The following is a 22,561-nucleotide window of genomic DNA, read 5'->3' as shown; positions in this document are numbered from 1 at the left end:
TTAATGGTCAGCTAATCGACCAAAACCTTGGAAGTCTAGTTCAGGGTAATGCTTCATAATCTTATCTCTGTTAGTGTTAACCCACAGCATGTATGGGCCCTGTAGTCTTTTACGCTTCTTATTTCGGGATTTCTTTCCACCTGTCTGCTGTCCTCCTTCATCTGCCTCGGGTGAAATTTGTTGTCCTCGTACATATGCCTCGGGTGAAATTTGTTGTCCTCGTACATCTGCCTCGGGTGAAATTTGTTGTCCTCCTTCATCTGCCTCGGGTGAAATTTGGTGTCCTCGTACATATGCCTCGGGTGAAATTTGTTGTCCTCGTACATCTGACTCGGGTGAAATTTGTTGTCCTCGTACATCTGCCTCGGGTGAAATTTGTTGTCCTCCTTCATCTGCCTCGGGTGAAATTTGGTGTACTCCTACAGCCGAGACAGACACTGGTTGGAATAACTCAGGATCCTGAGAATGGACTACAACAGAGTTTGGAGTGTTCTCCCTTTTTATGTTCCATGTACTTCCTCTTTGCCCTGAGGTCAAAAGGTCATTCTGTGGAACTACATTATTTATGCAATGTGCAGAGTTCAATCCAAGAGGTTGTGACCTTTGAACTTGACTTGCTTCTACTGTACCAAAGTTTGTTAGCATTGCTGCAATTAATGGTTTTTGAGCCACGTTGATTCTAGTCTCTTTGTTTGCAGCTTTTTGCCCTATCACTTCAGGAATACCCACAGCGTTCGCAAAATGAGTTGAGGAACTTTCATAAACATTTGGAGACGTAAATGCACTTCTCATAATGAGGTCATTTGTCCCTGTATTATTCACTGTAAAGTTATCAAAAGGTTCTTGTTTCACTCCTGTGGGTTTGTATAAAGAACTGGAGGTCATATTTGTCACTGTAGAATTCTCTGTATTTGAGTAATTTTCAGCAGAGTTTGGATTTACTACTGTAGATGCTTGGAAAGGGTTAGCTCCCCATGAAATCGCTGCTTCCTGGTTTCTATGAGAGACGCTGTTATCTGCTTGCTGGGTGGATCCAGGATTTGGTGGGGCGTTATCCATGGAGTATACGGGTTCATCTTTTAATGCAATTTCCTTGAGTGAAAAATTAAGAAAATTATTTTAATGCTAGTAAATAATACATTTGATATATATATATATATTTTTAAAAAATCTTTCCGTTGAGAATGCATCAATTCATTTATGATGCCTTGGGAAAAAAGTGAGAAAAATACTTATTACAAACACTTTGAGTAAAAGAAGCCCATGGGCCTCATTGCTCACTTGAGCACTCTGGCTAGAACATGTAGAAAGCAGAAATAAGTTCAGTATTGAAAAGTTAAAAGTCATATATATTTAGTGGTCCCCACGTAACTTGAAAGGGTAGGAGGTGGGGTATAAATTGAAAAAATATAAATCTACAATAAGTCTCTTGTGACCCCGACCTACCCTTGGGGGTCATGATTTAAACAAATTTAAATCTACACTACTTCTGGATGTTTTCACATACGAGGGTGTTGGATTATAATTATCCTCAATTATAACAACTTTAAATTTTTCTATCATATAAATTTTAATAAAATTGTCCATTCCTCCATAAAGTATAACAGATATATCAAGAGACTGACCTCTCCCATCTCAAGGTCACTGACCTCTCCCATCTCAAGGTCACTCTCATCACTGGAGTCCTCATCAACAGAATCAGCCTCTTCAACTGTCAAAAGGAAACAAGTCCAGTCATGTCGAGCAGTATCAAAACTATGGCCAGAGAAGTAAATCATTAACTATGACAGAGATTTTTCAACAATGAATGCCTCTCATGATTAATTAGACCCATGAAACAATAAGCTTTCTTCATACATTGACCTTCTTTCAGTGGAGCAGGAGCATGTCAGATGTCAAATTCAATTAACCAATCAAATCATTGCCTGCAAAAATATCATAATGGTATATTTGTTGAAGCAAATACGCCTAGTCAGAGCTTAATACCCGATTTTGACCTCTGATGTGGCCCACTATGGGATGTTAGATTTTAGTGTAGTGAGTGTGCGAGTCGGTCTAACACATAATTTTAATTTAGATTGCAAACTACTATGACTGAATTGGTAATTGAAAGAAAGAGTAATCAGTCACGACAGGCTGGGGTTCTAGAATGGATGTTTTACATAAAGTTAGAACAAATGGTATAAAAAAAACTTACCCTCATACTGCAGAGAAATGTCCTCCTCCTCTTCTTTCAATTCTAATATCGGAACCTCACCTGAAATTTTTAAAAAATATCAAAAGATTTTTCCCATCTCATAGCTTTTATTCATTAAGAGCAAAATGCCTTTTTATCTTTGTAACCCTTAGGTATACATTGTTTTTAAATTTCCTTATAAAACTAGTCATGGGAACAGTTAATCCCTTTTTTTTTTTAGCTCATTCAACTTTTATTTCAAACATGATAGAAAGCCTTTGTCACAGGCCTTTATTATAGAATAACACAAAATGTGAACCAACGATTACTTGCGAGATCTCTCATTTGCGATTCATCAGTTAATCCAGGATTATTAATATTCTTATGATAATGACATCGACATTCTACATAAATACATAGTAGGCGAGTAATTAGATGGCGACAAGAAATACTTACGATTAAAAGAAAGTCTCACCACATCTGGATATACCTTGCTCGTAAATAAAAAATGGCTTACAGTACGTGACAGAAGATGTCCACTCTTTGAGTTATGACAATTTTATTTATTGCAATTCCAATTCCAATTTTTTTTTATGTTAGCTTTTCCGTAACTTTCAAAAACCTACCGGTCTGTTGCAAAAAATGCAAAAGCCAAAAATAAAACACAATTTCAGGACTCTAGTTTTCTTTGGTTTTTTTCTCATATGGGTTGTCAAAGAACACACACGGACAAAGATCAGTTGATAAATCTTGGAATGGCCTTACCTGACTTCCTTGTTCTCTTCATGAGTTCAGAGTTCTGTGTGTCAGGTGGTCTATAAGTATACAGATCGTACATTTTTAGTTATATCAGTTAAGTGTGAAGTTCTGCCTTTTGTCACGATCTTTTTTCAAATTGACAGATGCATCCAGCATAAACAATTCACATCCCATGTATGTGATTGGTCAACTCATATTATCAATATTGAAACAGAAACTTTCTGCTGCATGAGCAACAAATCAGGGATAAGAAGAAATTCCAGTCGTAAAGTTTTTTTCTCATTTGCAGTTTTCCTTAAAATCTATTTGTCAATCCCTGGCCTGGGGGCCATAAAACTTAGACGAGCTCTTTTTTCCTCTCAGTCTCACTTTAACAAAAGGAATGTATATTGATAAAGTGAGACTGAGATCAAAAGTGAGCTTGTCTAAGCTTTATGGCCCCAGGCCTGGTTGATTTTGACTGTTTGCTCCGAGTACAGCAAACAATTTATTATCAGCCTTATTTAATTTCATTATAAATTACAGTACTGTTCAGGTCAGAAAACCCAAAGCATCTAATTTCAGCCTCTAGCATTCATTTAGCATTAGTTGTGTGTTAGAAGAGTGTCCATCTACTCACCTTACCAGAGGACATATGCCCTTGCTCATACAATGAACTTCATGCACCTGAATCAAATGTTGGGCTATCTCACTGTCATGGAGCCAGTCAAATCGTCCAATCAGCTGCTTCCAGGCATTCGCTGCTGCTCCAAACAAAACATTTCTATATTTGTTCCTTCTAGTTGTATCTGTCTTATTATCACTACAAGATTCCTGCTGACCAAGATCAGTCTCAATAGGGGTACATGTATCTCTCTCATTATCACAATTTTCACAAGAGTCTTGGTGACCAGGATCAGTCTCGTAAGGGGGATCTCTCTCAACACTAATTACAAAATAGTCTTGGCAATCAGGATATGGTGACCTGTGAGCTGATTGGTCAGTTTCACAACCAATGACTGTTGGTGTAACAGAAGCCTCCCATGATTGGTTGTCCAGTCTTGGGATGTTGCTCGCCCTTATATTACTATTACTGTACCTCTTACTTAGGCTAGCTTCTATGCTCAGGTTCATCATTAGTGCAGACAGTGCATTTTTACCCAGTGCTGAATTTTTATACCAAACAGCATCAGAGTGGTAGCATATTTTTCTGGGTCGCTGCCAAAAGAATGGGTTTTCTGGGCTCAATTTCATCAAATATTTCTTCAAAGACGCCACTGGGCACATGGGATCACCTGAAAAAAACCAAGGGAACATTATCATGTTACTAAAAATAGCATGTTACTAAAAATAGAAATGATATCATGCTACTAAAAATAGAGACTTCCATAATCATAAAATACTTCTTGATCATATTGATAATGAAGTTCAACTGTATTATCATATATTGAAAGTCTTCACAGAAACTCACTGGTGCAAAGACCAAAGTCAATGATTTTGATGTCAGGTGAAAATCAGAGGTTGCGCTCTATATTAAATATCAAAAAAAGCTTAAAAAATTGGCCGTTTTTGTAACCAAAAATTTAAGTGATATTTTATGCATTGTTAAGTAAAACTATGCAGTTTCAGTTTTTCAGAAATTCACAGGGCCAAATAAGGCAAACGTGAACCTTGTTCTTTAATTAATATATGTGAACTAACTAGTTACTGTTAACTTGTACGTAAAATACACGAGTATCCTCGAACAACTTACCGAAACACAACAAACAGCAAAAAAACACAGCATTTCTGTTTTAAAATTGATGTACTAACACATAGAAGCATGTTTTAATTTATAATTGTGTAGTCATTGCTTTAAATTAAGGGGGCCAGTAAAATTTTTGGTGGGCTGGTAAATTTTGAAAGTTCACTGGTCTGACTGGCAAGTAAATTTGAAAAGTTTTCATAAAGACTGTATTAAACCTGCACCCACCAGGTCGCTCGTACATTCTGACTGGCTGCATCAGTATTTTCCCGGGTTTATCATTCTTCTCTCTAACGGTCACATATTCCCTGCCCGAGGCATCCCTGTGGAACGCGAAATCCTCTTTTTGTATGCACCTTAAGTGTTTCAGGCCTCTGTGACAGAAATAGTAAATATACTCAAACAAAGTCTTTTGTTGGAGCATTCTCGGGGAATCTGTCGAGAACACCGTGTTGTAGAGTTTGTCTACATCATCAGGTTCAATAGCCTGAATAGGAACTTTCTCTTTAGGATTTCTCATCTCTCTCTTTCTCGATTGACTTACGATCTTTTCATACATTTTATTGGAAGTGGAATATTTTTCGTCTTGGATAATATCTTCGTTTCTAAGTCTCAGGAAATGTTTTTGCAGACAGGATCGGATAGAACTCACGGTTCCGTCAGCATAATGTTGCCCGCCCACTCTCTTCATCTCCGTGTAGAATCTTGTCAACAAACCGTCAAGTTCTTCTGAAGAGTAAGTCGTCTCCACGGTCGGGTGTACGTCTTTTTCCAGAAGAAAGGCGCGGAATAGTGAGAGCGGTGTGCCAACACGCCCCGGAATGTGAAGCGTCGGGTCAGTGCCGTCTCCGATCATTTCCTGTAACACATCTTCTCCTGTCATTTCGTCTTCTCCAAGAATAGCAGCCATGTTGGTCGCGGTCTGCTGGGTTTCATGTCAATTCGTCTCCTAACAAAATTGATTGGTAAACTTCTCCCCATTCATGCATTATTCATCTCAAAATGTTACCTAAACTTTATTTTTCTTGGGGAAAAATGGATTTTAAAAGTAAAAAATAATATTAGAATGCTTAAATTAAATTTATTCAATTGAAGAGAGTGATGTGTAAGACCTAACTGTTGAGGGTCTAAACGGTGTAGAAGCCGTAATATTTTATTAGCTAAGTCGTACAATAAACAGGATAATTGTAATCAAAGTACTGAAAGTACTGGGAAGCGCTAAGCACATTGATTTGAAATTCATCAGAATTATTTTGACTTGAATTTTCCTGTTTTATTGAATTTTAAGCAATATCTTGACAGTACTACACTGCTAGTCTGAGTACAGTTGTTTGATACATATGTGAGTCCTGAAAACTCCCCATTGAGGTCTTTCTAAAAAAAAAAATGTTTGGAATTGCTGCCTAAAGGGTTCAGACAAAGGAGGGAGGGAGGGAAATTATCATTTTTTTAAATTGAAGGAAATTTTTCAATTTTTGATAAAAATCTCAGTAAACAGTACATATAAAGGTATCTACCATCAACCAAAAAACCCTTATTTTTTCTTATATCCGACACTGTATTTCAGTGTTTTTTAATTAGCCCCTTCACGATAACTGCGGTACTACACTTTTGCAGGGCAAAATAATAATGTTTGGCGGTGTTTTTGTTGATTGATATTACATATTTTAAACAATTACTTAATATGTCATATTTCACCAAAATATATCATTTTGCCCTGCAAAAGAACAGTACCGCAGTTACCGTGAAACGGTCTATGGTGCATATAATACATGTACAGGGCAAAAAACAAATTGATTGAATAAAATAAATAGTCTTCCTACTTTTGGTCAATAAAATTTTTTTTCAGGTGGGGGCATTTCAATGAGGTGGGAGGCAATTCCAAACAAACTATAATTTTATTTTGGCCTGAATTCAACATTGTCTTTTTACATTTTCTTCACCTGTCAAAGGATAAATCAATTTCAAATACCGGTACATGAAATTGCAAGAAAACATTTCTCCATGTAAAAATATTTTCTTTCCCCATCACCTTGTAGAAATCCGTATTAAAGAGGTAACATTTGCGTATAAATTGTAATTAAAAGGAGGGGAGATGGCAATCATGTTTATCAAAGAAATATAGACTCTTATTAGCTAAACATTTGCTGAAAAATGTATATATTGAAATAATTTTGAACACTTGAACACTTGAAAGTGTCACTAAAATTCCTCTCATTTAAGTGCAACATATGACACAGACACAAGTAATTAATAACCAGCAAGTATTTTAGTTTTTATTCAAAAATATGAGACTCAGTAAATAATTTGCTTGACTAATGGGGGAAGCCTTGATTATTTGACTGGTCCTCACATTCTACTTTCATTTTCTCCTTCACTGTTACAAATCTTTTGCTGGTGCCCAGCCCATCACATTTTTTTCTTGGATTATTAGACAGGTTTTTTTCCAGTGTCCTTTTTACATTCTTCTTATATTTTTGGATTTTCCTTACAGTCCTCATCCTTCTTGAATTTTCTTTTTGAGGGTTTGTCTTCACTACCAGATCAAGCTCATCCTGAAAATACTGACGATGATGATGATGATAATGCTGCTGCTGATGATCCTTTGCTCTTATTATTAGTTCTCAGCTCTGCTTGGTTTGATGATCTGGATTTAGTACAGCTCTTTGGAATTTTTCTATTCCTACAATATACAAGTTGAACTTGTGTAAAAATTTCCAGTTTGGGAATAGTATTTATCATATTTTCTGAAGTTTAAGTGGAAATTTTAACAAGATACAATTTATAAAAATTATCGTTAAAAAAGGGAAATTATTTCTGCATTTCTTCAGAGACCAGAGTCCGAAATTAACTCATGTCCGTAAGTCCGAGACTAGTAAAAATTGTGTCGGACTAGCAGATTTTGTAAGGTACTAGTCCGTGTGGGCTAGTGAAAATCTGGTTATAAGTCTTCATTTTATTTCCGAGTCTTTCAGACGTTTGAAAATAAACGAGAAACCAAACCGCGATAAAGTGTTTCCAACTGATGTGTGGACACATATTTCATTGAATAAATTGATAAAAGTTGAAGATTTGTGTTATTCTTTTTACATACTAGTGGGTGGACTAGTGGAATACTTTGCAGAATGCGGACTAGTGAAAGTTCGAAGTCACTAGTCCATGCGGACTAGTGCTAAAAAAAGTTAATTTCGAACCCTGGAGACTTCCCTGATAAACTGTTCTAAATTGAATTCCTTGATTGCTCTTTAGTGACTTCTCTGATTAACTGAGTGTGTTTCTTTAGTGATTTCCCTGAATATTCAACTTTCATTAGTGATTTTACTGACTAACTAACTTTTTTCAGTGATTTTCCTGATGAACTGTTCTTTATTGACTTCCCTGATTAACTGAGTGACCTTCTCTGGGTGGTGATTTCCCTGGTTAACTAACTTGCGTTTTTTTTAGTGATTTTCCTGATCAACTGAGAAGCTTTCTTCAATGTTTTCCCAGAATAACTTTACCTCAGTGATAGCGCCGATTCCCTGCAGATCTTTGACAATTCCTTTTTCTCTTCATCAGCAGCCTCCCTCTGTCTCTCAGCCCTCTGATCTCTCAACTCCTTCATTATCTTTTCATACTCTTTCCTGGATTTTGCGGCCTTCTTCTTCCATTTCTTTTAAAATCAAATGAGTAGTGAATTAAGGTTATAGCCAATGCTTATAATGAATTTTTGCTTACAGTGAATTGATTTTCAATCATCGAGGCCTTGAAATATATCATGAATTTTACAGATATAATTGCTTGTTTGTAAAGAAGCAATATTTTCTATTTTTAGAATTACATACTGTAGACGTACTTTTTTCCACAGAGTCATAATTCCACAGAATCTCAATTTCTGTTTATTCCGTGGGTTGAAAAAAACCCGCAGATTTTCTAAACTGGAGGGGGGGGAACTTGCCCCCCCCCTTTTTTTGCAAATACATACATAATATGGTCATTGAAAATTGGAGTTTTAACTTTTTCTGTTGGTTTAGGCCCCCTCCGCTTTCAATTAGACCCCTTTTCAATTTGCTTCCAATGCCTATGAACTTACTGTTTTGTCTTCCAGGGCATTCCACATTTCTCCAGCTTTTCTGCTAAACTCTATAGTGCCCAGTCCCGGGTTCTGCTTCCTTATTTTCTTCCTGTGGGCATTCAGCCACAGCATGAAGGAACTGGGGGGTCTGTCAGGGGGGTCACTGTACACTGTGGATTGGGATTTCTTGGAACTAGGCAGATCTTTCTGAAATTATGTGTACATAAGTACATGTACATGTATATTCATCTAAAGCCTATACAACATTTTTTATGTTTTTTGTAAAAGGTCTTCTCATATCTTTACCTTTTTTATTTGTTTTTGACATTTATTCACCCGCTGACGTCCATTTTGTGAAGCTTGCTTTCCTGCCTTAACCAGTAAATCACCTGTGGAGAGTGAAGTCTGCTTTCCCTCTGTTACTAATGGCACACCTAATATTAATGCAGGTGAAATTTTCTTTCCTGCTTCACCTAAGGCACCTGATGTCTGCCCTCCTCCTGGTAATAGTGTCCCACTAGAATCAAGTGAATCCTGTAGTTCTTCTGTTTTCTTTGTCACACCTGAAGCAGGTAAACTTTGTTGTCCTCCTACACCTGAGGCAGGTGACACCCATTGTCCTCGTACGACCGAAGCCAGAGAAATTTTTTGTCCTCCTATTATAATTGTCTCATCAGATGAAGCCTGCCTTTCTTGTTTTATCAATATCTCACGTGAAGCAGGTGGAATCTCTTGATTTGCTTCTCCTGTATCCGAGTTAAGAGTCTGTTTTGTTAACAGTGTGGAGTGCAGTGGGGCTTGAGCCACATTAGTCCATGTGTCTACAGCTTGATCTCCTATTTCTTCAGTCTTTATGTCTGCTGTTTGGTGCCAAATTACTTCAGGAGTATCCAATGTATTCTGAACATGAGTTGATAAGCTTTCACAAATATTTGAGGAGGGAGAGGAACTTCTCATAACTGGTTCAACTGTCTCAGACTGAGGCAAATTCAGGACTTCAGAAAATGCTCGTGTGGAAGGTGAACTGGAATTCACATTTGTCACTGTAGAATTCCCTGTATTTGAGTAACTTTCAGCAGGTTCTTGATTTACTACTGATGATGCTTGGAAAGGGTTATCTCCCCATGAAATCACTGCTTCTTGGTTTGAATTAGAGACTCTGTTCTCCGCTTGCTGGGTAGATCCAGGATTTTGTGGGGCATTGTCCATGGAGAATAAAGCTTCTCTAATTTCCTAGGGTGAAAATTAATTATTTTAAAACTAATACAGTCCAACTCGGTCATAATGAAGTCACTGGGACCTAGGAAATAACTCTCTAATTAAATTTTCACTATACGAAAATGCTTACATGTTAATATATTTACATTTCCAATAAATATCCCCTATGATTCTTTACAAAATAAAATGCAGTATATTTTCTCGTGAACTACATTAGGTATGTATCACGAATAAGCATGAATATATCCATTGTTACGTCATAATACCGCTCTTGACGTCAAAAATATAGTGCACACTGTTTTGTTTTAAAAATGACAGTTGAACGGCGTGAATTTATGGAAAGTCATCCGAAAAATAATGTAAATATAAGAAATGAATTTAATTTTTTGAAGATTCATGAGGTATATGAACTACAACGCTTCATGCCGGCATATTTATCATGAAGCGCTAACGCGCTTCATGAAATATGCTGGCGTGAAGCGTCGTAGTTCATAACATCATGAATCTTCAAAAATTAAATTAATTCCTTAAATGACTTATTAATAAAATATTATTCATCATGGCTTTCTTGATTTTGAGAAAAATTATTTTAAAGATGTACAATTCAATGTAAAACTTTGACCCCCATTATGTCTCCACCCTATACCTGGGGGATAATTGGTACAAGTCTGTATAAACAAGAGAAGACCTTATCAAAAGTCAATTAATATCTATATTTACCTCCAAACTGGCTACCTCTTCATCCTCCAGGTCAGGGTCACTGTCATCACTGGAGTCATCATCAATAGAATCAGCATCTTCATCAACGGAATCAGTGTCTTCATCAACTGTCAAAAGAAAACATGTCAAGGTCAACATCAATTGTCAAAAGAAAACATGTCAGTGTCTTCATCAACTGTCAAAAGAAAACATGTCAGTGTCTTCATCAACTGTCAAAAGAAAACATGTCAAGGTCATCATCAACAGAATCAGTGTCTTCATCAACTGTCAATAGAAAACATGTCAAGGTCATTATCAACTGTCAAAAGAAAACATGTCAAGGTCAACATAAACTGTCAAAAGGAAACATTCTTGTCAAACACTGAATGCAGATAGAGAGATATTCATTTGGTTTAATACATATATGTTGTTATAAAGCATTGTCAAATCTTTGACCAAAGACATGTAATACAGGGTGGTCCTTAAGAATTGAAATAGAAGGGGACATTTCAAAAATTAGAAGAGGATCTGGTATTCTACCCGTAATAGAAAGTTTAAGCATAATACCAAATTAACATCATTAGAGGCAGGGAATTAAATCTAGCCCCTGGGCATCGGGACAATCTCGCAATATCAGCAATGACTGGGACTTTTCAAAACAAATTTCTCTTGTGGTAATTTTAGGTCCAAGAAACAATGTTTTTTTCATACAGAAACCTAGCTGACCCAGTTTACATTGACCTTTGTTTACACTGACCTAGTTTACATTGACCATTGTTTACAATGACCTAGTTTATATTGACCTTGTTTACAATGACCTTATTTACATTGACCTATTTTATATTGACCTTGTTTACACTGACCTATTTTATACTGACCTTGTTTACAATGGCCTAGTTTACACTGACCTTGTTTAAAATGACCTTATTTACATTGACCTATTTTATATTGACCTTGTTTACACTGACCTATTTTATATTGACCTTGTTTACACTGGCCTATTTTATATTGACCTTGTTTACACTGGCCTATTTTATATTGACCTTGTTTACACTGGCCTGGTTTACATTGACCTTGTTTACATTGACCTATTTTATATTGACCTGGTTTACACAGACCTTGTTTACACTGACCTAGTTTACATTGACCTTGTTTACATTGACCTATTTTATATTGACCTTGTTTACACTGATCTAGTTTCAGAATAGAAGAAGAACTCCCAGAACCCTGCAGTTGAATACATTTCAATTCTTTTATCATTATAGAGGGTCCATTTATACACATTCCATTCATTCTCAAGTAATCAAAAAAACCGATACACAGAATTATGTATCTTAGTGTAATGTACTTGTGTGTTAAGTTTTATTGAAATCAGACCAAAAAATGTAGGAGGAGTAGCATTTTGAATGATTTTCAGAAAAATATCTATTTTTAGTAACCACGACAATACCGTTCATCGAAATCCAAAACTTGTAAAAAGAATTATGTATCTTAGTGTAGTCTACTTGTGTGCCAAGTTATATTGAAATCAAATTAAAACTGTAGGAAGAGTAGCTAGACAGCTAGATGGAGATGGACACCGAATGCATTACTATCGCATAAGCTCTTCTGGTCTCTGACCAGTAGAGCTAAAAAAGGTACTTAAAGATGCTGGTATTGGAATTACAAAGTAATTTAAAGAAAGCAAGAAAAGAAGAGCAATCAAGTGTGGGAATCTGATATTCTACTGCAGCTGATATTTTCACATGAAAAACAATGTATACATGTAGAAACCCTCATTCCACTTTTACCTTCTGATTGAAATGGAATGTCTTCTGTTTCTTCCGATTCTCTTGTTGGAATCCCATCTGAAATATTGTAAGTTATACTTTTTTTTGATTGCTTTTATCACAGGCCTTTGGATCGCTTAAAAAAATTTGTGTGTGTAAAAAAAAAATAAAGGTACTGAACTCTTACACTGGGTACCTAATTTCGCTAATAAAATATTTTTTATTCGAATGCTCTAAAATTCTACTTTCTATTTAAATCTATTCATAGATAAACATTCTTCAATTCTACCAAAGCTCATTCCGAAACTCCATGTATTTCTTGAGATATTCTGAAATCAATTTCAAAAATGACCTACTTTCTTTTACTCGACATTAGCTTGGGCCCCTGGCCATTCACATGTGAACAGACGGTGTTTGAAGTGCGGCGAAGAGTTGCATAGTATTTGCAAAATCTTTCAACAATTTAAAGTTGATTTCTTACTCCAGATTGTAACGTTAAGTCCGTAATAATATTCCTTTCGCGAAAAATTAATTTGAAAACATCTACATCAACAACTACCGCCATGTTGATTATGAATGTAAATGAAGCCATGGTAGAACGAATTTTTTCCCGGAATGCATTATATACCTTTCGATTTTCAAAACAATTAGACTGCTAAAATGTTGTTTATGACTTAGTTACACCATATGATCAAATTAAAGAAAAACCTTGTAAAGCTTGAATGCAAATGAGCAAATATTCATTGAGTTTAGAATAAATTCCGGGGAAAATTTGTCCCGTCGTTCCCGCTTTACAATTAGTGAAGGCCCAAGCTGATGTCGAGTAAAAAAATTATTGTCTATTTGGGAATTGATTTCAGAATATCTCGAGAAGTATAAGGAATTATGGAATGAACTTTGGTAGTAATGAAGATTGTTTATATTTGAATAGATATGGATAGAAAGTAAAATTTTAAAGCATTTGATTTAAAAGAATTTTATTGGCGAAAGTAGGTACCCCATGAAAAGAGTTCCATACCTTTATTTTTTTTTTTCTAACACCTCAATTTTTTTTTCTAAGCGATCTAAAGTCCTGTGGCTTTCATTCATAAAGAAAAAAAAATGCCAGTTAAATTTTGAACTTTTCAGTAATTAGTATACTGGAATTTCAATTTTCTTACAAAACTGGTCATTTATCGTTTCAGACCTGATTTGATTGATTGCTTACCTGAGCTCCTTGTTCCGTGGATGGGACTCGCGTTCCGTGCCTCAGGTGTTCTATAAGTAAACAGATACAGATACATTAAGCTGACATAATAGTTGTGGAAGGAAGGAGGTAATTTCTTACAATTCATCAACTTCTGTGGCACAATGGTATTTAATCTTATAATCTTGTAGATTATTTTTTAATTATAATTTAAAAAGAAAAACTATAGATTTGAGCATTTTTGAAACTGGATAAATATGTTAATAAAAGGCATTGAATTGTGGGGAATAAAAATGAACTCTGAAAAATGAAATTTTTGCGAAGTTTGCAAGAGCCTCATCATCGCAAACCGGTCCTTAAAGTGCAAGTGTCTATTAACAACTTACAGATTCAAAAAGGATAAATCGCAAATAAATCGTGGCAATCTAGTTTATCCCTGTTAAATTGCAAAATAAAGTGGTGGTGAATAAAAGTTAGTTTACAGTATATTTTTGTATCAAGTCCTCTTACCAAATTTTTCAAGGTGGGTAACTATAGAAAAAGGTAAGTAATTTATTATAACCAATTTTTTTGGTTGCTTTACAGAATTGAGCAAATTTTTAACAAAATCACAAATGGAGATTAAAGGTGAAAAAATAAAATTTCAAAGAGCTGAATAAAATGATAGGGTTGGCCGATTTTGATTGGTTACTCTGAATACAGCAAACAATTTACTGTTGGCCTAATTTAATTTCATTATAAAATACAGTACTGGTCTGGTCAGCATTTGGTCAGTAAAATTAAAACAACTAATTTGAGCCTCTAGCATTCATTGAGCAATAGTTGTGTGTTAGAAGAGTGTCCATCTACATACCTCTCCAGAGGACAGACGCCCTTCCTCATACAATGAACTTCATGCACCTCAATCAAATGTTGGGCTATCTCACTGTCATGGAGCCAGTCAAATCGTCCAATCAGCTGCTTCCAGGCATTTGCTGCTTCTCCAAACAAAATATTTCTATATTCGTTCCTTATGGAAGTATCTGTTTTATCATCACTACAAGACTCCTGCTGACCAAGATCAGTCTTAATAGGGGTACATGTATCTCTCTCATTATCACAATTTTTACAAGAGTCTTGGTGACCATGATCAGTCTCAGTAGGGGAATCTCTCTCAACACTGATTACAAAATAGTCTTGACAATCAGGATATAGTGACCTGTGAGCTGATTGGTCAGTTTCACTGCCGATGGTTGCTGATATTTCACAGGCCTCAATTGATTGGTCAGTTTCACAGCCAATGGTTGCTGATATTTCACAGGCCTCAATTGATTGGTCAGTTTCACAGCCAATGGTTGCTGATATTTGGCAGGCCTCCTCTGGTTGGTTGTTGAGTATCTGTATGTTGGTGGCCCTTATATTACTGTTGCAATATATTTTACTAAGGTTACTTTCTACACTCAGATTCTTCATTAGAGCCCACAATGAAACCTTTCCCGTTGATTTTTTATCCCATCGTATTGTCTCAGCTTCATACCATACGACATCAGAGTGGTTGTATTTTGTTTTGGGTCGCTGCCAAAAGAATGGGTTTTCTGGGCTCAGTTTCATCAAATATTTCTTCAAAGATGCCACTGGGCACATGGGATCACCTGAAACATAGGTAATCAGAGAATACAAAGGCTACAAAGCTCACGAATGTTGTCTTAAGTAAGGCAGAGTCATACAATTAACCAACAAAGAGTGTACATCCAAAAATGCAAAATTTATGCTATTTTGATCTGATACTTTGGGATAAACCTATATAAAAATTTCGAACTAGGGCATGTGTTGAGGAAGCCAGTCAACAACATCGCCGAAGTAGCCCTTAGATGGACACCGGAAGAGAAGAGGAAACCTGGTCGGCCAAGGACTATCTGGCGAAGGACCGTTGAAAAAGAAATGAGGGACCACAAGCAAGCTAACGTGGGGAGAGCTAGAAAGAAATGCGAAAGAGAAGTGAAGAAATCTAGTCCTTGCCCTATGTGCCCACAGCATAATAAGTACTAGATAGGTAGGTAAAAACTTTGAACTACATTGTAGTTCTTCAATCTTCATCATGAAAATGTAATTAAAATCCAGTCTCTGAAGCAAGATTGACAGTTTTCATCCCTTGATGCATCATTTCGGCATGTTTGGTTTATATAAGCCCTTTAGTTTTTTGGTAAATAGACCTGCACCCATAACTTTTACCTGGTCCATTATCAGTACAGTAGAAACTCCCATAATTATAAATAATACTGACCCAGGATGACAGATATTGACCGAATATTCATGGAGTATCAGAGTTCTTGAAATCTTTTTTCCACTGTCAGTCATTTGGACTGACTGCCACAGGAAGTTTGTCAGTCCAGACAGATTTTTATCAGTCCAAGAAAATAATTAAACATAATTTTTAGAAGATTAAAACTGTATTTGAATTTTATTATCATTACATTTCGCACCCTCCGTCATATCAGCACTGCATACTTCATGCGAATTTGATCATCGTATAACAAATTTTGTTGAATTCTCGTGGGAGGTCAATTTTTTTCATAAGTTTTTAATCTAGTTCGATTTTTCTCACCTAGCTAATACCTTATCGCCATCAAAAACTTGTTAAAACAATTAATCAATCATAGTTTGGTACTTGCGTTCATCGAAGAAGCCATTACGAGATACTGAAAAGTGTTTAACAGATTATGATCGGTCGGTTATAGGGAATTCGTACGAAATTTAGTCGGATTTTCGCAAGATGGTTTCTCAACATCTACCGGTCATTAAGACTGACACAGAATGTAAAGTGATCGGTCCTTGGTTGTTTTTATCGGTCTTGCCGACAGGACCGAAAGATTTCAAGAACTCTGAGTATTCAGACTGTACATTTGTATTATAAACCTGAACCTACCCTGTCTGTCATACATTCTGACTGGCTGCATGACAATTTTCCCCCGATTCTGCTTTAATTTGGAACAATGGAATTTATTCTTCATTGTATATCTCTCTCTAACGGTCACATATTCCCTCCCCGATGCATCTCTGGAAAACACGAAATCCTCTTTCTGCACCAGCCTTATGTGGTCAAAGCCACTCTCACAAAAAAAGTAAATATACTCAAACATAACCTTTTGCTTAAGCGACCTTGGGGAATCTGTTGAGAAGGCCGTGTTATAAAGTTTATCTATGTCATCAGGATGAATAGGAATTTTCTGTATAATTCTCCTATTCAAGGGGTTCTCTCGGAAATCTCTCTCGTTAAAGGATTTCGTGTATACCTCATGAAACATTCTGTTGGAAGTGGTAAATCTTTTACTAATGACAATGTCTTCATTTCTTAGTTTCAGAAAATGTTTCCGCAGAGCGGACTGGATGACCCGCACGGCCAAACTGTCATAATGTTTGCCGTCGGTCCTCTTCAATTCCATGTAGAAATTTGTCAACAAACCGTCCAGTTGTTTTGAAGTGTAATTCGTTTCCACGCTCGCATGTAGGCCCTTTTCCAGAAGAAAGGCCCGGAATATTGAAAGTCCTGAGCTGATAGGTCTACCTCGCCTTTTAGTTGTAGGAAAGGCGTCATTGCTATCTACACTTAAGGTTTGATCATCAATCATTTCTGCTTCTCCAACGAAAGCAGCCATATTCGGCACGATTTTCTAGGTATCATGTCAGTTTGTCTACCCACTAATTCGTTCGGTAATTTTTCTACCTATTCCAAGCGTTGTTCAGCTTTAAAATATTGTACAAACATTATTCTTTTTTAATCTTAAAAGAATATCTTTAAAAAATGAAAAAGATTAGAATGTGAAAGTTAAAATATATTCATTTGAAAGAGATTGATGTAGAGGTCCTAACTGTAAAGGGTCTAAACTGTCTAGTAGCCGGAATATTTTATTAGCTAAGTCGTGCAATAAACGTGATGATTGTTTACAATGCCGAAAGGAAAAATTTCCTATGTTAAAGACGATGAACCAGATTTTATTAAGAAGTTTAAACAGAGAGTAGGCTACAAGGAGGGCCCAACAGTAAATACAAAGGTATGTAGAATAAATTATAAATCTACAGTTCCTACATAACTAAAAACTTTTTTTTTCATTTGTAGCGTCTTATTTCGAATTTTTTCAACAAAAACGTGTGTGTACTTCGCTACCTGGGAGGAGGTTAGGCTAAGTGCATTAGTTCCTGCAATTAGTATTTATATTAACTGCTTAATTAAAATTTATGACTCCAGGGTTCACAATTTAATTTAGGTGAACTTGGACTTTTGGAAATTTAACTTTGACAAGGCTTTGTATTTTTGCATACATGACATTATGATGAAATATATAAGATAACGAACAGTAATCATGCTCAAAAGTCCGTAAAGCAAGAAAAAAAACGAGCAGAATAAACACGGACCTTCAAAACATCAGGGGTGGGATCAGCATCTTCTCTGGCCAAGGGTTTCTGATCCGAAATCTCTTGTAGAGTGGATTTTAGATCAGAAATCTTTGGCTAGCGAAGATGTGGGATCAGGGGTCATTGAGGAGTGAGCATCCCCTGCTAAACGGTCACATTTGCTGTGTGCTCCTTATGATCAAGAAATAACGGAAAAATCTGTATTTAAAGACGTCGGTCAGCATTAGACTCAGCTGCAATAATGTAGCCCTCTCCGATTTCTTTTATCTGATATTTTCTGGAGAGGGCTACAATTCCATCGCATCTCTGTAATGGTGCAAATAATTTTTTTTGATAGGCGCGATTGAAAGCAAAATAAATTATTTTTACATTTAAACTTACTTCTTTTAAGACGGAATTTTTATTCACTGTCAACAACATAGCCTGTTAAACTCGAAAATCATGTAATTAAATAAATCTGCGTCTTTCCCAGCTGCAATATTCAGCAGCCATGACATTCACACAAGATGTACTGAGACTTTCGCTTGAAATTTAGAACAACTAAATGAAGCAATTTTCAATGTTTATAAACGACTGTGTTGAAATATATCACAAAAACATCGATAAATAAAACCATTTCAAGTGTTATTTTTGAGCAAACAGCGATACGTATGCTTAAAATAAGAGAATTCCTAGTAGATCCGCTCCTATAGATTCTAAATTCTCATAGGCTATCCCAAAATAAAATATATTAAGGTCAGTAAACATGGCGGATAAATTCAAGTTGTGATGTTGACATACACGAAAAATAACCGACATATGGATCATTGTGAATATTTTTGGATCGATTTATGTTTTGCATAATTACTTTTTTGGATTCCAGGTAAGAGATGTTAAAAAAATAGCCGTTTACTGATAATTTGAGCCAAATCCGTGCGGGAGTGATTCACTGCCGCATTTGCACCATTACGGAGATGCGATGGAATTGTAGCCCTCCCCCCCCCCAAAAAAAAAACAACGGAGAGGGCTACATTATTGCAGCTAAATTTGACTCAATGATGACATGATACACATGTTCTTGAGCCCTGTGGGGATCCGGGTTAGAATAGGTCCTCAGTACCCCCTTGCTTGTCATAAAAGGTGACTAAATGGGGCGGTCCTTCTGATGAGACGGTATAAACCGAGGCCCCTTGTCACAGCAGGTGTGGCACGCTAAAGATCCCTCCCTGCTCAAAGACCGTAAGCGCCTAGCATAGGCCTAAATTTGTAGCCCTTCACTGGCAATGGTGACGTCTCCATATCAGTGAAATATTCTGGAGAGGGACGTTAAACAGTATACAATCAATCAATCAATCTGTCACATATTTCGAATTCATGGATAGAGCAAAGTCATCTTGGATCCCTAGCTACAATTGACTTATAATGAGTTCCTTACATGGATATAACGAATTACGGATAGTGAATAGTGAATACGAATAGTGAAGTAAATTCACAGGTCCTAGTAACTTCATTATAACCAAGTTTTACTGTACAGTAAATCAAAGGTTAAAAAAAACATGAATAGCCTTCCATGTCTACTTTCAGTGGAGTCTGGTTAAAGACTTGTGATAGAAAAATGTGAGAGAAGGATTTGATTAAAGATTGAGATTTAATTAAAAACTGTAAAATCACATTTTCGTGGGGTCGAATTTTCATGGATGGGGGTGGGGAGAACATTTGGTTTATAAGGATGTGAATTCATGGATGCAGAATTGTTGAGTAGTTCATGTAGTTATGTATATATGACATTTTACATTTTGTGGTGGACATGAATTTGTGGGTCTCTTAATACATCGGAAACAGCAAAAATTAACCCCCCCATGAATATTTCTGATTTTACAGTATGTTGAGATTTGATTAGGATGATTATCCTGTAAAAAAATTGATTAAAAGTAAAATCAGAGAATTGTTTTAATATTTTATGAACAGCGTGAGATGCCAGACTTTGATGACGATGATGACAGGCCGGATAATGAGGACGAGAAGCCGGTGGTTGTACAATTGAGGGAGGGGGATCTAAGTGCTGAGGAGGCGGAGAGGCTGCAAAAGACTGAAGGTGTGTATATAATACATTGTAAACAAACATTCATGCAGTGGTGGATCCGGAAATTTTTAAATACTGTAGATGTACCTTTTTCTTGTGGTATTAATTTACACTCTGTACATGGTCACACATTTTCTGCAGAAATTAAGTGTGCTTAAGGTAAGTCACTCATCAGCTTTTTAGAAAAGTTCACGCAGAAGCTTTTACTTTAAAACTACTTATTAAAATTCAATTTTTATAACATATTTAAATTCAACAATGTAAATTTTTTAACATTCAATGAAAAAACTGCTCAAAAATCTACAAAGAAGCAAGATTTATGAGGGACTATTTCTTTTGGTGGAAGGATATTTAGCAGAAAATTCTGCAAATCTGCACATTTATAAAATTTAATGTAATGGAAATTTAGCCTCACATACTTTTACTCGGAGAATATTTTCCGTTTTGATATTGCTAAAAATATTTAATATAGGTCTTAATTTATATTTTTAGACTAAGTTTTACACCTTCCCTCAACAAACTTTTCCAAAAAATGAAAATATATTAAAGAAGTCAAGATCAAATTTTCACCATTTTTTGCCTGAAAATCGCATATTTTGACAAATATTTCAAAATTAACATCACTGACCCCACCTTTTTCTTTTATTATTTTAAACTACTCGATACTTGTGACTGATCAGCACTTAAGTCGTAAAAAGTTTGATATAAGAAAAATTTTTATTGCCTATTAAGTTTTTTAATACACCAAATATGTTATTTTTTAGTGCAAAAAGGTCACATAATAATTTACGTGCATTAATTTGCAAGATCTGTTTAATGATAAATATTATTCAAACTATTTTACGTAAAATAAGATTATATTTATTGCCATGCTTACATCTGATCAAATATAATAAGGGTTAAAGTAATTAACCAAAGAGATAAAATTTAAGTGCAAAAAGGTCAACTTAAATGTACCGTAAATCAGTAGGATGCACACTGACCCCCTATTTTCTTTGCGATTTTGAGTTGCATTTTATGAGTACTTATCCAAAATATACTTCTCAAAAAATCCTTGATTTAACAAATTTCAGGAGTGACTTACCTTAATATAAATGTAAGGCATATAGTGACACTCTAGGAAATCTGCGTAATTTTCTACACGCAAATTCAACAGATATTGAGATTCTGGGAAATTTTATATATGACCCAGTGGAAAAAAGTATGTTTACAGTATAGGAATTTTAGTTCATGGCAAAATTAAATTTAAACAACTCCAGCCAGGCATTGATCATGTTGATACTTGCTAATTTGTTCATCCATAGCAAAATTTGTGCCTCTTAAATGGTCGGAGGCACAATTATTTCAAACACTGATTTGACATAACTCGTACAGGTCTTTTTGTGCATCATGTTGTTTAAGTGAAATGTTGATTGTTTTTTTTCATCCCAGAACCCCAAGCTGATGGTAAGATCACGTTTAAGAAGCCAGTGAAGAGGGGCGGGGAGGAGGCATCACAATTAAAAACTTCTACAAAGAAGAGGAAGGAAGAGAAAGGAGGGAAGAAGAAATCAGGGAAAGGTGTCAAGAACTCAACTCTGTTGTCATTTAATGAAGAGGAAGAGGATGTCACATGACACAAGTCATAGGGTGTCACATGATACATGTCATAAGATGTCACATGACACATATCATGTAATAGGATGTCACATGACACATGTCATAGGATGTCACATGTTACAGAATGTCAAATGACTTTTAACAAATATCACATGACATATGTCATAAGATGTCACATGACATATGTTATAGGATGTCACATGACTTTTAACACAGGATACCACATGAAACATGACAATGTCTTGCCATAAACTGTTCTTAACATTATGCAACATTGTAATTTATCATGTAAGGACACAACAATGCAGGTTTCATCAGATTTGGTTCTGAACATTGTACATTTCTAATCACATATTGTAATTTACTCAGACATTTCCTACTTCATTGTTTTTGATGGAATATATTGTGTAAAAAGGACAAAAAAAAAAAAAAAGAACATTCTTCATATTCATTAGCCCAAACATGAGTATTTTTTTTGATTGTACTGGAGAATATTTGGAAGCTCAAAGAGATTGCTTGTCAAGTGAAGATGTATGTAAAGACTGAAGATTACCTGCAGATTACATAGATTTTAGCACAATAATAAATATACAAGAGGCCCAAGGGCCACAGCGCTCACCTGAGCACATCGAGCTTGAATTTAACCCACCCCCCCAGGCGTTCATCATTTGAACAAACTTGAATCTACACTACCTGAGGATGATTCCATATAAATAACACTAATCATAGCTTTTAAGTACTTGAAAAGAAGATTTTAAAACGTTTCCCAATATATCCCTATGTAAAACTTGGATGGGCCATTTTGGTCCCACCCTTGCCCCGGGGGTCATGATTTGAACAAACTTGAATCTACACTACCTGAGGATGATTCCACGTGAGTTTCATCTTTCCTGGCCCAGTGGTTCTGGAGAAGAAGATTTTTAA

At 35.8% G+C, this 22,561-nt stretch overlaps 3 protein-coding genes across 3 annotated transcripts; 1 reads left to right on the top strand and 2 right to left on the bottom strand.

Moving 5' to 3' along the window:
• On the bottom strand, positions 1-5,572 carry LOC134260124 (uncharacterized). Its single transcript, XM_062742704.1, has 6 exons — positions 4,887-5,572; positions 3,555-4,209; positions 2,942-2,991; positions 2,198-2,257; positions 1,626-1,711; positions 1-1,092 (listed from the first exon to the last, which is right to left on the bottom strand). The coding sequence occupies exons 1-6, from the start codon at positions 5,566-5,568 to the stop codon at positions 1-3; spliced, it is 2,625 nt and encodes an 874-aa protein (XP_062598688.1). The 5' UTR covers positions 5,569-5,572.
• Positions 5,573-6,920: 1,348 nt separating this feature from the next.
• On the bottom strand, positions 6,921-17,251 carry LOC134260129 (uncharacterized). The gene is made up of 9 exons (XM_062742712.1): positions 16,490-17,251; positions 14,438-15,215; positions 13,606-13,655; positions 12,420-12,476; positions 10,651-10,757; positions 9,019-9,945; positions 8,731-8,919; positions 8,159-8,310; positions 6,921-7,341 (listed from the first exon to the last, which is right to left on the bottom strand). Exons 1-9 carry the CDS (start codon positions 17,217-17,219, stop codon positions 7,209-7,211), a joined length of 3,123 nt encoding a protein of 1,040 aa, XP_062598696.1. The 5' UTR covers positions 17,220-17,251; the 3' UTR covers positions 6,921-7,208.
• Positions 17,252-17,405: 154 nt separating this feature from the next.
• On the top strand, positions 17,406-22,098 carry LOC134260130 (uncharacterized protein KIAA1143 homolog). The gene is made up of 3 exons (XM_062742713.1): positions 17,406-17,615; positions 19,924-20,050; positions 21,470-22,098. Exons 1-3 carry the CDS (start codon positions 17,511-17,513, stop codon positions 21,652-21,654), a joined length of 417 nt encoding a protein of 138 aa, XP_062598697.1. The 5' UTR covers positions 17,406-17,510; the 3' UTR covers positions 21,655-22,098.
• Positions 22,099-22,561: the final 463 nt, after the last annotated feature.

This window comes from Saccostrea cucullata, unplaced genomic scaffold (genome assembly GCF_032062105.1).
Source record: "Saccostrea cucullata isolate Sc308-1 unplaced genomic scaffold, CSIRO_AGI_Scuc_v1 ctg2696, whole genome shotgun sequence".
In the NCBI taxonomy this organism is placed as follows: domain Eukaryota; kingdom Metazoa; phylum Mollusca; class Bivalvia; order Ostreida; family Ostreidae; genus Saccostrea; species Saccostrea cuccullata.
This window is presented reverse-complemented; position numbering and strand designations above follow the sequence as displayed.